The sequence below is a fragment of the Danio rerio genome, chromosome 22 (assembly GCF_052040795.2).
Source record: "Danio rerio strain M-AB ecotype USA chromosome 22, GRCz13ab, whole genome shotgun sequence".
Lineage (NCBI taxonomy): Eukaryota > Metazoa > Chordata > Actinopteri > Cypriniformes > Danionidae > Danio > Danio rerio.
This window is the reverse complement of record NC_141042.1, coordinates 22,569,189-22,582,116: the sequence shown is the minus strand read 5'-3', so window position 1 is coordinate 22,582,116 and position 12,928 is coordinate 22,569,189. Positions and strand designations below refer to the sequence as shown.

General features: G+C 35.7%; 1 protein-coding gene and 1 long non-coding RNA gene across 4 annotated transcripts; one reads left to right on the top strand and one right to left on the bottom strand.

Moving 5' to 3' along the window:
• Positions 1 to 3,048: 3,048 nt before the first annotated feature.
• Positions 3,049 to 10,922, bottom strand: gna15.4 (guanine nucleotide binding protein (G protein), alpha 15 (Gq class), tandem duplicate 4). Of its 3 annotated transcripts, XM_087302963.1 has the most exons (8): positions 10,743 to 10,922; positions 9,904 to 10,050; positions 9,584 to 9,768; positions 8,515 to 8,669; positions 8,214 to 8,342; positions 7,123 to 7,249; positions 5,866 to 6,019; positions 3,049 to 3,921 (listed from the first exon to the last, which is right to left on the bottom strand). In XM_087302963.1, the coding sequence occupies exons 2-8, from the start codon at positions 10,046 to 10,048 to the stop codon at positions 3,734 to 3,736; spliced, it is 1,083 nt and encodes a 360-aa protein (XP_087159089.1). In that variant the 5' UTR covers positions 10,049 to 10,050; positions 10,743 to 10,922; the 3' UTR covers positions 3,049 to 3,733. The 3 variants fall into 3 exon arrangements, with proteins under 3 accessions (XP_087159089.1, XP_087159090.1, NP_001038454.1); XM_087302964.1 differs by lacking the exon at positions 10,743 to 10,922 and having other exon boundaries at positions 9,904 to 10,623; NM_001044989.1 differs by lacking the exon at positions 10,743 to 10,922 and having other exon boundaries at positions 3,734 to 3,921; positions 8,515 to 8,613; positions 9,525 to 9,768; positions 9,904 to 10,048.
• LOC141380322 (uncharacterized) lies at positions 5,994 to 8,948 on the top strand. Its single transcript, XR_015521986.1, has 3 exons — positions 5,994 to 6,090; positions 6,560 to 8,686; positions 8,775 to 8,948. It is a non-coding gene; the product is annotated as an uncharacterized LOC141380322 (long non-coding RNA).
• Positions 10,923 to 12,928: the final 2,006 nt, after the last annotated feature.

Here is a 12,928-nt window from a genome sequence, read left to right as displayed (position 1 = left end):
GTGTAATACTCAGTGGCGTTGCAGGAGGGCTTTGGAGGCTTAAGCCCCTGATGTATTGTCAAAAGCCCTTGATCTTTTAGAATATGTTGCAATTAAATAAAAATAGGTTGTATAACATTTATTTTGTTGTCTAAGTACCTAAAATTGTGAGTAAATATTCAGCTGTTCAGCAGTACCTGTTTCTACCAGCAGGTGGGAGTGGCACTGTTGTTGTCACATGGTGTTAAAACAAATCCTGTCTTCATTCAGTCATTATTTTGAGGAGCTGAAGCTGATGAGGTGATAATACAACTGTTTCACCAAACTGAATAGTTCTACTACTGATGAAGCTTAATATTTGTTTTCACAGTATAAAATTTGTGTAGTTTTGGTGAACAAAAATAACTGTAATCAATAAAATGTGCATCATATCAATGTAAATACATGCAAATTAGCCAGAAAAACGTAAATTGTATTAGCTTTCTAGTAGGCATGGAACTATAACTGTTTTCAAGGCATATTGTGGTTTAGAAAAGTCAAGGTTTTAAAACCGTTAAAATATTTGGTAATACCTAAGGTAATTCCTAAGGTATGTGTAAGATTGTTTTAATTTACATTTTTGTTTTGTTTTTTAGGACAACAGTATCTCCAGCAGAAAAGAATCTCCAAAGATGCCGTTTTAAATTGTAAAGAAATCTGTGTTTTTGTAACTAACAAAGACAGCAAAAGTGAATGATTAATTATCATTATTTAGCCTGACATGTTTACTGTCCAAAATATTATAAATCTTTCAAAAATGTAAATATATTGTGCACTAAGGGGGAAAAGGTTTTGTTTTTTACCCAGACATTTAAAAAAGAACATATTTTAGAGCAGTAATCACAATACTGAGATACCGTGAAACTTTTATATTTTTATCCAAGGTTATCATACTGTCAAATCTACCCGCCCATGCCTAATTTCTAAATATGATATAGATATCTAGACATATTTATCTAGATATGATATAGCCAGTCACATCTGTTTCTGTAATAGTTAAATCACAGTGAGTTCATGCATCTAGCATATTATTTTATAGCTATATTTTGCAGTAACATGCTATCAGTTAGCATCAGATTATAAATCGACTTTCTTATGAAAATAGATGTCTGGAAGAACACAAATAAACCATTTATTGTGGCAGTCGTGTAAATGATCCGGTAAAGCGTTTTATCTTTATTCAGATCTTTTCATTCAACTACAGCAATAGCTGAATGCCTTCATCCATATTAGGGATTTCCTGAAATGTTCTACTTTTGTGAGGCATATATGGAATTTCTGCTAAAGTATGAATGAAACAGGCATTACATGCATTTAAAGTGCTACAATGCCCACATCACCCTGTTTTGAGGAAAACTGAAAATAAGTAAACATTTAGTAAATGAGAAGTGTGTTAATTTATTAATGTTTTTTTTCCTTTTTGATGTTACAAGTCATAGCGCTTGACAGTCTTTTAACAATAAATTGTGAACTCAAAAACCCTTTATTTATTATTGAACCATTTATAATCCTGTTATTAAGATTAGAGTAGATCGCCTTTTGGAAGTAAGAGAATTTTAGCGTGGTGAATTAGAACCTTTTTTGTGTGTGTTTTGGGGGAGTTTGTGACGTCTCAACTTTGCTGGCCTATTAGATTAATTCAACGTCCTGAATTTTGCCTAAAGGTGGCGCCAAACCACCAAGAAAGGAAAAGGAAGCGGTTATTTATTAATTCATTTTCTTGAAGGCTTAGTCCCTTTATTAATCCGGGGTCGCCACAGTGGAATGAACCGCCAACTTATCCAGCAAGTTTTTACGAACCGGATGCCCTTTCAGCTGCAACCCATCTCTGGGAAAGGGAAGCGGTTATAACAAATGTAAACAAGTTATGCTTATTGCAACGTTTCACTTCTATTAACGTGCAACGTGAAAAATATTCAATTCAGCTTTATTTGTATAGCGCTTTTACAATGTAGATTGTGTCAAAGCAGCTTCACATAAATGGTCATAGTAACTGGAACAGTGTGGTTCAGGTTTTAGTGTTTAAGTTCAGTTCAGTTCAGTTTAGCTCAGTTCAGTGTGATTTAATCATTACTGAGAGTTCAAACACTGAAGAGCAAATTCATCAATGCGTAGCTCTACCAATCCTGAACCATGCGAGGCAGTGGCGACAGCGGAGAGGGAAAAAAAACTTCACCTGATGGGAGTGAAGAAAAAAAACCTTGAGAGAACCAGACTCAGTTGGGCACGACCATTTTAATTTCTCCGCTGGCCAAAAGTCTTGTGCAGAACTTCATTCGCCGTGGTTTATGCTGGAAGATGGCCTCAATGAAGACTCGTCTGTCCCTGGAGCGTCGCTGGGATCAGACTCATGTTCTCCACTCCCCACGACCATCAGCGCAGCAGCAGCTCAGGATATGGCCTGGTCCCGGATATGGAATCCTTGGTATCATCACGTCGCTGGTCTTGGATCCAATCAGTGACTCCGCCTAATCTGAGGACCTCGGGATGAGTATAAAATATCCATAAATTCCCTGTTTTCTGGTGTTCATTTTGTTTTTGCTTATGATGTTTAATTGCATTATGGGACCACTTATAAAGTTTAAACGTTTGAAAAAGTAACTTTTGTTGACATTTATAATAGTTGAAAGTGATTTGTTGAGAAACGTGCCCTGACATATATATTCAAATCAATGAACACTGGCACTTGCAATTTTGCTATATCTTTGTTGGCTTATTAGGTTACTTAGGTGGAGATGGGTCAACTAAATTACTAAAACTAAAATATATTACTACTAAATTATAAAATAATTAATTTCTATTAATTTTTGTACAATCCCCCAACAATAAAGGAGGTCAGACCTGTGACGCCAACTTAATAGATAAACATGATCAATTTCTGATAACTGAAAAATGTGAGTGGAGTTACAATGGTCCTTTCTTCATAGATCTTCATGAAATAGAGAAAAAAAATCTAGTTATGGCAGCAGTGATTGTTATTTTGAATTATAGTTTTTTGCTAAACAGTAACACCAGTGACACCAGTGAACTAAAGTGGACCAATGCTTTCAATCACATTTATTTATCTTCAGCTTAGTCCCTTTTATTCATGAGGGATCATCACAGTGGAATTAACCGCCAACTTATCCAGCATGTTTTACACAGCGGATGCCCTTTTAGTTGCAACCCAGTACTGGGTAACATCCCTACACACTCATTCACTCACACATACACGACAGCCAATTTAGTTTATTCAATTCACCTATCGCGCATGTCTCTGGACAGTGCAGGAAACTGGAGCATCTGGAGGAATCCCACACGACCATAAGAATAACAAGCAAATTCCACAGAAATGCCAACTGGCCCAGCCAGGACTCAATCCAGCGACCTTCGTGCCAACCGCTGAGCCACCATGTCGCCCAGGACCACTACTTCCGTTATATATTTTGTAAGTATTATTCATGTCCCATTTTTATTTTATTCACATCATATATTTAAAGGTAATGAATACATTGAGTTTTTAATGGTAGAAAATCTATTTTTCTGCACATGGCTGCACAAATGGCTGCAATTGTTCAAATAACACATTGTTTCATTTAAAATATAAAGAAATTGTAAACCTTAAGAATTTTTCAGGTGTATTATTTCTGTTAAGTCTTTGGACAGAAAAAAATATATATATATTTCTGTACAATGACCCCTAAACAGTCTGTTCCTGCAGTGTGCCTTAGTCTCATTATATTACTTCATAATTGGCCATTGTCTGTCTGAGAATAGTGTCCTTTACAGCATCGAAGAATATTTTGGTGTCTATAAAATCCGTTGCACAAATGAACTGAGAGTAAATCAATTGGTCTGGTGTCACGTTGCGTTCATATGATTTTAGTATGAACTTCATAGCATCGTCAGCGTCTTGAATTTTACCTAAAGGTGGCGCAAAAACACAAAGACAGAGAAAAGAAATCTGTTATAACAAATGTAAACAACTTACGCGTAATGTTGTTTCACTTCTAATAATGTGGAAAAATATCTGTAAATTAAGTGTTTTCTGTATGTATAATTAGTTTTTTTGTTTATTTATGTTTTTAAATTCCATGGGACCTCTTGAAGTTGAAATGTTTAAAAAAGTAACTTTTGCTGACATTTGTAATATTTCGAAGTGTTAAATTGACTGGATTGGAAAATTAAGGTGCAAAAACCTGATTAAACTGTCAGTACTTTTTCTATTATTTTAAGACGAAATTCTCTACATATTATTTTTCATACAAATATAGTGTCTCAAACTACAAACATGTCAATAAATGTCAGTCTGTTAAACTGCTGAGATAAATTTTTTGGCATCAAAAGATGACAGAGATCCAAGGTTCCATAATTACACTGGCTGAGAGAGCTTAATAAGAAAATTCAAATTGAAAAACAATGTTCATCTGTTTGACAGCAGATGTGCTGCAAATCCTCACAACGCAAACACATTTTCTAAAGACGCGCTGCATTTTCTCACAACGCAAATAAATTGTGCTGCATTTTCTCACAACCCAAACAATTATTAAAATGTGCTGCATTTTCTCACAACACTTTCAAACAGCACAGAACACAGCAGAAATGTTTTAAGAAGACCCTAAAACATGACAGATCTGGCTATTTAGGTTATGATTTATTTATACAAAAGACAAAGGAATCAGGATAATAAATTTAAAAAAAAATTTAAGATTACCTAGAACTTCACTGAGCAATGCGCTTGTTAAGTCACAATGTATGGAATACTGTTTCCAGGACCAAGCCGTTGAGAAAATATTCGTTTATGACCACTTTTTAATCATATCACACATTAAAGTAAATTGTATATAAAATCTTGGTGTACACAACAGTCTCTGGATTTGCTACATCACAGGCACCAATATTTTACCAATTTATAAAAAATGTATCACTTTCTGGCCATCTGATATTAGCCATGAAGTCAGAACCATTAGCCACCCTGAATTATTAGACCACTTGTTTATTTTTATTTTTTTACAGTTTCTGTTTAAAGAAGAATACATTTTTTCAACACATTTCTATACATGATAGCTTTAATAACTCCTTTCTAATAACCATGATGACAGTAAATAATATTTCCCTAGAAATTTTTCAAGACACTTCTATACAGCTTAAAGTGACATTTAAAGCCTTAACTAGGTTAATTAGGTTAACTAGGCAGGTTAGGGTAATTAGGCAAGTTAATGGTGGTTTGTTCTGTAGCCTATAAAAAAAAAAAAAAAAGCCTAAAGGGGCTAATAATTTAGACCTTAAAATGGTTAATAATAAATTTAAAACTGCTTTTATTCTAGCCAAAATAAAACAATTAAGACTTTCTCCAGAAGGAAAAATATTATCTGACATAATGTTAAAATTTCCTTGCTCTGTTAAACATCATTTGGGAAATATAAAAAAAAAGAAATAAAATTCAAAGGGGAGGCTAATAATTCTGAATTTAACTAAGCTGCTTCTTGTGATAAGCAGATAGTCATGGCACATCGGCGTCCGTCATGTTTCTGGGTATCCTTGAAACATTTGTTGTGAGTGTTCTGAGAAAATGCAGCACGTTTTCGTAAATTGTTTGCATTGTGAGAAAATGCATCACGCTTTATTAATTTGTTTGCGTTGTGGTAAAATGCAGCACTATTTTTTTTTATTTGTATGTGTTTATATGTTTGTGTGTGTGTTTGCAGCGCATATGCAGTGAAACAGATGAAGATCTTGCTGGTATTTTTTGTAATTGCCTGTTTTTCTTAAATTGTAACACAGTAAACTCTCTCAGCCACTGTACATAATTCAATTGATAACCATTAATAAATAGAAAACACTTGCAAATCACGACATTTTTTTTACCCGTAAATTCAGGAAAGAACGTTTTTAGATGTGAGAACTGAATCTTCTTGGCTAGGAAGTCTTTTTTGTTCAGTAGGAGGAGGATGGAGGATTGAGCAAGCCATGGTGAGCTGGTGACAGAATTGAACAGAGACAAACTCTCCTCCATGCGGTTCTAGAGACAAAGAGAGAAAGAGCACAAAGATGAACAGATTCAACAGCAGAAAGAGACACCAAGGCGGAAAGGTAAATACTTCAAATACAAAGATTGTGCATAGGTTTGCTGTCAATGAGAGAAAGTGCCACCTGCAATATGGTAGATCATGTTCTGGCATAAGAGACAGAAATGTTAATTAATTTTGGTATTTGAATTAATGGAAAAAGCTGTATATATGCTCTGTGCGTTAACATGAACTAACAATAAACAACTGTATTTTCATTAACATAAACTAACATAAACAAATAGACCTACTGTAATAAATGTATTGTTCATAGTTTGTTCATGTTCATAACTAATAGAACCTTATTGTAAAGTTTTGCCCGTTATTTTCAACACGGGCTCATTCTGAAAACGTCCCCCTATATACATTTCTGGAGATTGCGAATTATGGAGCCAGACCTACATATGGCTGCAATTGTCTTTAAAATGAACGCTACAGGGCAGTATGACCATAGACTGTAAAAGATATGGAAATACATTACCCTTATGTTTCAGAATAAGGCAAAAGCAGCTACATGTAGGCGTCGGTGGACTTGAGACGCAGAGCAGAGTTCATCACGCCAAAGAGGTTTGAGTCCGGTGAAGAACGGTTCCAAATAGTGGGTAAGACAAAAACAGAAGCCAAAAAATAAATAAACAAGTAAATAACAAAGTAAGAATGTGGTAAAATATGAAAACATGTTAAAACTCAGGCAAGGGCTTTTCTTTTACTGGATTTCTTTTAAAAACATTATTGGTTGGGTTTATGGAAGGTGGTGATGGTGGTGGGAGTATTGTTCAGTCGGTCAGTCAGCCAGTCAGTTTGGTGAATATGGGGGATTTCCGTGAGAATAGCAGGCGCAAATGACACTCACGAGAGAAATTTTAGATCTCAAAAGCATTCACATTAGCCTCTGGTGGATTTGCAAAACCAAAAACTGCAAAAAAAAAAAAAAACATGCCTCCAGGGACGTATTTGGCACTCTCCAGAAATGTATATAGAGGTACGTTTTCAGTATGAGCCTGGGTTGATGATTTTACTTAAAAGAGATTTTTACGGAAAGAAGACAGCCAGAAACCTTGTTATTCTCCTCCAGAAACTCATCGTACTCGCTGAGAGAAGCTACAAATATGACAGTTGTCACATTTTCAAAGTGATGGATCCATTTCCTCCTTTGTCCTCTCTGACCACCGACATTGATAAACCTAAAAAAATAAAACATAAAATTAGGTAATCTCATACTTCTGTGCTGAGTATGCGTGAGTTTGAAGTTGCCATAACTTTTATTATGTCAATGTACTTCCAATTGAAACAGAATATTGGATAGGGCCTGTAGAGGCTAAGCCTATTGCTTGAAGTCCCTGAGATGTTGTTAGACAGGCACCCAGCTGACTCACACTGTCCTCTGGCTGATGAAGTGTAAACGCAATGAACAGTCTTACTTGTCTCCTTGGATATTTAGGTTTGTTGTAGTTGCAAACTCCAGTAGTTCACAAGTTTCCTTCCAGGTAAGTTTCCGTTCGTAAACATCAAACACTGCCACATATCGTGACTTACAAGCCAACAAAACAAACCGTCACGCTAAAGCGTGAATGAATGTGTATGAGTGTGTGAGTGTGTGTGTGTGAATGCGTGTGTAGTCAAAACTGTATTTGCTCCCTTCCGTCTAGCAACACCTGTTACCTGAATATTCGTTCCCACTTATGAAGCTTGTTTAAAGAGCACCACCTAGTGGAACAATGAACAGTTGCAGAATGGCTCCTAGCCAACGGTAGGAGGGGTGTGGGTTTAAAAATGCGTATTGCTTTTGAACAATTTAATATTTTTTACAAACTGGGGGTTACATAGCAACATACAAAAAAAACAACAACAAAAAACAAGCCACGATGTCTAAATCAGACGTTAAATAAAAAAATGTGGGATTTGGTTATGAATAATAATCTATAAAATTGCTATAGAAGCCCTCAGGTTGACGTCAACAGAATAGGAATGTGGAAGCCAGCGGTCAGACTTTATTGATTGAAGATTACCAAAACAAACTTTTTTTTGAGTGGATTAACTTGCAGAGATCCACTGTTCACCTTAAGAATAACAATTTGAAAAATAGCTAAATAAACATTGTATATTTTAATTTCATGCAAACTTTAAGTAGTGGCAAATCGTACATACCTAAACGTGAAAATTTGCATAGGAATGGACAGCTCTGCAATGGCATTGGTGGACGATTGGACACGGAGAATATCTTGTATTGTGGGGATGTAGTTATTGGCTGTGATCTGGTCCAGTCGATCAACAAAGCTATAAAACAAATTTGATGTACTTATAAGTTGGAAAACAACAACAAATTTCATCACTGTCTGTAACTGAAAACCATTCTGTGTGCTAAATGTTTTTGGTGGCATTGTTGACTGCATTCATTAAGCAACGTCAGGAAAAGACATTATTGAAGAGAATTGTTAAACAAACTTACTATTCTAGACTAGTCAAGTGTCTGTGATTCTTTTTGCAGAGTTTGAAGCAGTTCTTAAAGCCTTCATCTGCCCATAGATGACGAATGGGCTCTACAAAACTCAGCAACTTTGTTATCTGATGTGAGTCTTGATTCTGGAACCACTGAGCGTAAATCTATGAACATTACAGAAGTAAGGAGACTGACAGTACACAACAATACAAGATACAATCTTTCTTAAACTGGTTTAAGCATATATGTATATAGTTTTTTTTTCCTAGGGCAAATTTTTTAAAGGAGCTGTTGACATGGAATTGAACCAGATTTTGGCAAAAAAAACAACAACAACAACAACAACAACAACAAACAATACAAACATAAAAATAAAAAAATAGTACTGGACTACTGAAATGTATTTAATATTTTATATAAAAGGCTTCAACAGAGTGTAAAAATCTTGATGGTTCTGTGGGTCTGATTTTGTATCATCTATTGGATTCAAGTCAGGTGATTGACTGGGCCATTCTGCAGCTTGATTTTCTTTCTCTGAAAGCATTTGAGAGTTTCCTTGGCTTTGTTTCGGATCATTGTCTTGCTGAAATGTCCACTCTGGTTTCATCTTCATCCTCCTGATAATGTGATTGTTGGACTAAAGCAGCAAATATTCATTTACAATGAAGAAGGGCAGAGGTTTGCTGAATAACTACTGAGCGATTTCAGCTGCTGTCTGGGCATTCACTGCCTTTTTACACTTCCCTTTCTTTACGTGTTCAATACCTTTTTCCCTTTCATTTTATTACGCATAACTTAATTTGTACACCAATTAGATTCGTTTTCTTTGAATATATGGATTTCTTTGGTTGTTATTCACACCCGGTAAGAATTTCAAGTCAACGACACCTTTAGGAATATGTTTTCTGAGAAAAATTATAACTTGTTCAATACATATTTCCTTCATTTTGAATTGAATTCTATATTTATTGCTTGCATCTGTCAAAAATACCAGACGCTTATCATAGAGAGCTATTAACATGCCACACATGTGCCCAGTGGAAATCAAGGGTGAAACAAGCATAAGTGTCTCAATCACCTGGTTCTGTGGATTGGTATAAGGAATCCTGAGCTCACTCATGGCATCTGTCATTGTTTTCATAGACAGGAAGATATTCTGGTGCACCAGTTTACTGAAGCCACGCCTCTCATCTTCTGAATAACCATTTCCATGACTCATTTTTATCTGCTTCAGAAGAGTTGACTTTCCACTTTCTGCTGAGCCTAAAACAAAACAAAACAAAAATAAACACTGTACAGGAAATGTGAACAGGAAATGAAAAACTGAAAAACAGAAGATGCCCAGACTAAACTTTTACTTTTAGAGACCAATAGAAGAAGACTGAAGTGTCATCTCACCTAATACAAGCAATTTGATTTCTCTTCTTTCTCTTTTCCTCTGCTCAATAAAGTCGAGGTCGATTTCCTTATTTTTGGCGATGGCATTCCTCTTATTTTTAGACAAGCAGCAGATGCAACATCCACTGTGGTAGTAATCCCCCATTTCTCCAACAGAAATTGCACATTCAATCAAATATTCAAAGTGCACATTAACAAAATTACTCAAGTGTTTTGGTTCTGGAATTATTCTATATTATTATCATTTAACTGAAAAATGAAAGCAGCACCTAAAAACAATAGGCTATTTAGGACAACTGCACTCATACATCTAAATTAACACACAAATCCAAAATAGTGGTTTGCAAAACTCTACACATTTGTAAAAAAAATATGATTTTTATAATTACATGTGAAATTCTTTTACAGACAAACACACACACTCACACACACGTTTGTTTTTGTGAAAAGTGGGTACATTACATAGGTTTCCATTCATCTTATACTGTTCAAACCGTAAATTGTATTGCCATACCCCACCCCACCCCTAAACCAACCATCACAGGAGACTGTGTGCAGCTTTACTCTCTGATTAAACTCATTCTGTAGGATTTATAAGGTTTTTGAGAAATGAGGACATCACCAATGTCCTCATATTTCACCTACTTTTTTTAATACCTGTGTCAAACCCATGTCATTATACAGATTTGTGTCCTGATATGTCACAAAAACACGTACACACACACACACACCTTCATGATAATAAAAAAATGTCACAAAGAGATTCTCGGTCAAGAGATCCACTTTAATTTATCACCTAACAGCACAAAATAGGAAACAAAAAAAAGTGTCAGTGTTACCTTAAGCACTGTCTTCTGTCTCGTGTTCACGTCAAGCTAGTTTCATTTCCTGAAAATATGGCTTTAATGCATAACATTTCAGGTATGTTGTAGACAAAAGAGAACCAATACGAAGTCAAAGGAATGAGCCCTGACATTCCGGAATTGGGCTGTTGTTCCACTTCGTGCCACTGGCATATCAACACATTATTATATATACCAGGGTTTTTCAAAGTCAAAGACAGTGGGCCTCCCTTTTGACACAACTTATCCATTGGCGCCCCCCTCCTTCCAAACACGCACATATATATATATATATATATATATATATATATATATATATATATATATATATATATATATAGTATATATAAAGACACAGACAGATGTCAGACTGTTAACTCACTTTTATCATCATTTGCATGAAAGTGCAATTATTTACAGAGTAATAACAAGTATTTTAATATAATTTTTTAAAAACTAGGATTATGGTTCAATATGAATAGAACAGATCCAAGAACTGTCCATTCTAGTCAAAACAGTCTAGCGGGCCGCATGCTGTCATTAGCCAAAATGTCTTGACAAACCACACATAAAGGTCGTGGTTCATCAGCTGGTCCTGTCTACATAAATCCTAAACTCAAATACTGACCATCATATCGTCGTCTTTTGGGTTTAAGCCCTGAACTTGAAGGCTTTGAATTGGGGGTCTCAGAAACCAATCCATTGTATTAGCAGGCATATACCTGTATTGGCAGGCTTGCCAAACAGAAGCTAATTCACAGCTATGGCCTTCTGGGAAAAAAAGGTTTTGTTATTTTTGACGTATTATTTTTTTTTAGCTTTGTTCAATTAAAACGTTTAAATACAATAAAAAATACAATTAATGATTAAACTTAATAATTATATTTTATTATATAATATTTTTTCCCGCGCCTCCCCTGACATGCTCTGGCGCCCCCCAGGGGATGCGCGCCTCACACTTTGAAAACCCCTGATATATACAGTATAGCACATGCCAAAGTATATATACACACACACACACACACACACACACACACACACACACACAGTTGAAGTCAGAATTATTAGCCCCCCTTTGAATTTTTTTTCTTTTTTTGGATATTTTCCAAATGATGTCTAACAGAGCAAGGAAATTTTCACAGTATGTCTGATAATAGTTCCTCATCTGGAGAAAGTCCCCTTTAAGCTGTATTTTTTTTCTCAATGATCTACAGAACAAACCATTGTTATACAATAACTTGTCTAATTACCCTAACCTGCCAGTAGTTAACCTAATTAACTGTATCTCAACCAGTGGATTGTAATTAGGATAATGAGGGAATAATTCACATCTGGCCATGGAAATTGTCCCATTGCTTTTGGTCCCTTAGCAAGTAGGAGGCACACATCGAAATTGTGGTATTTTCTATTGCGTTCACCTGATTTGGATGTAAATACCCTCAAATTAAGCTGACAGTCTGCAGTTAAAGCACATCTTGTTTGTTTCATTTCAAATCAATTGTGTTGGTGTATAGAGCCAAAAATGTTAGAATTGTGTCGATGCCCCAATATTTATGAACCTGACTGTATATCTCACTTGTTCACTTACTACCCTTCGGTTTAGTCCCAGGGTTCTCACAGTGCAATAAACCACCAATTTGAAAAAATAAATAAATAAAATAACATAAATTAAAGTGTATATATATATATATATATATATATATATATATATATATATATATATATATATATATATATATATATATATATATATATATATATTGTAGCGAGTCTGCTGATACCACGTCGCCCTGGTCACAAATTCACCCCAGCTGGAAACTCATCAGCACCGGATCGCTCACAGCTGGACCTCATCAGCCAGGGAGAGATAAAAGCCAGCCCCACACAGGAGGAAACTGAGCTTCATTTCCACATGACTCCCTGCGCTAACGCTTGTCTCTCTCTGTCTCTCCCACAGCCGAATCCAGCTCGTGACCGATCCAACACCAGAACTCTTCACCATCTCCCCGGAGCACTTGAGCACGCACCCTTAAGAAGAGCACTCATTCACCCCTTTTACACTTGTAAATAAAGCACCCTCCGGGGCATTGTTTGTAACATCATCTAACTGTGTTTGTGTTTTCCCTCTGCCTCGCTACAACTGGTGGAGAATGCAGGCATTGCAGAGGGAAAAAATCTGAAGA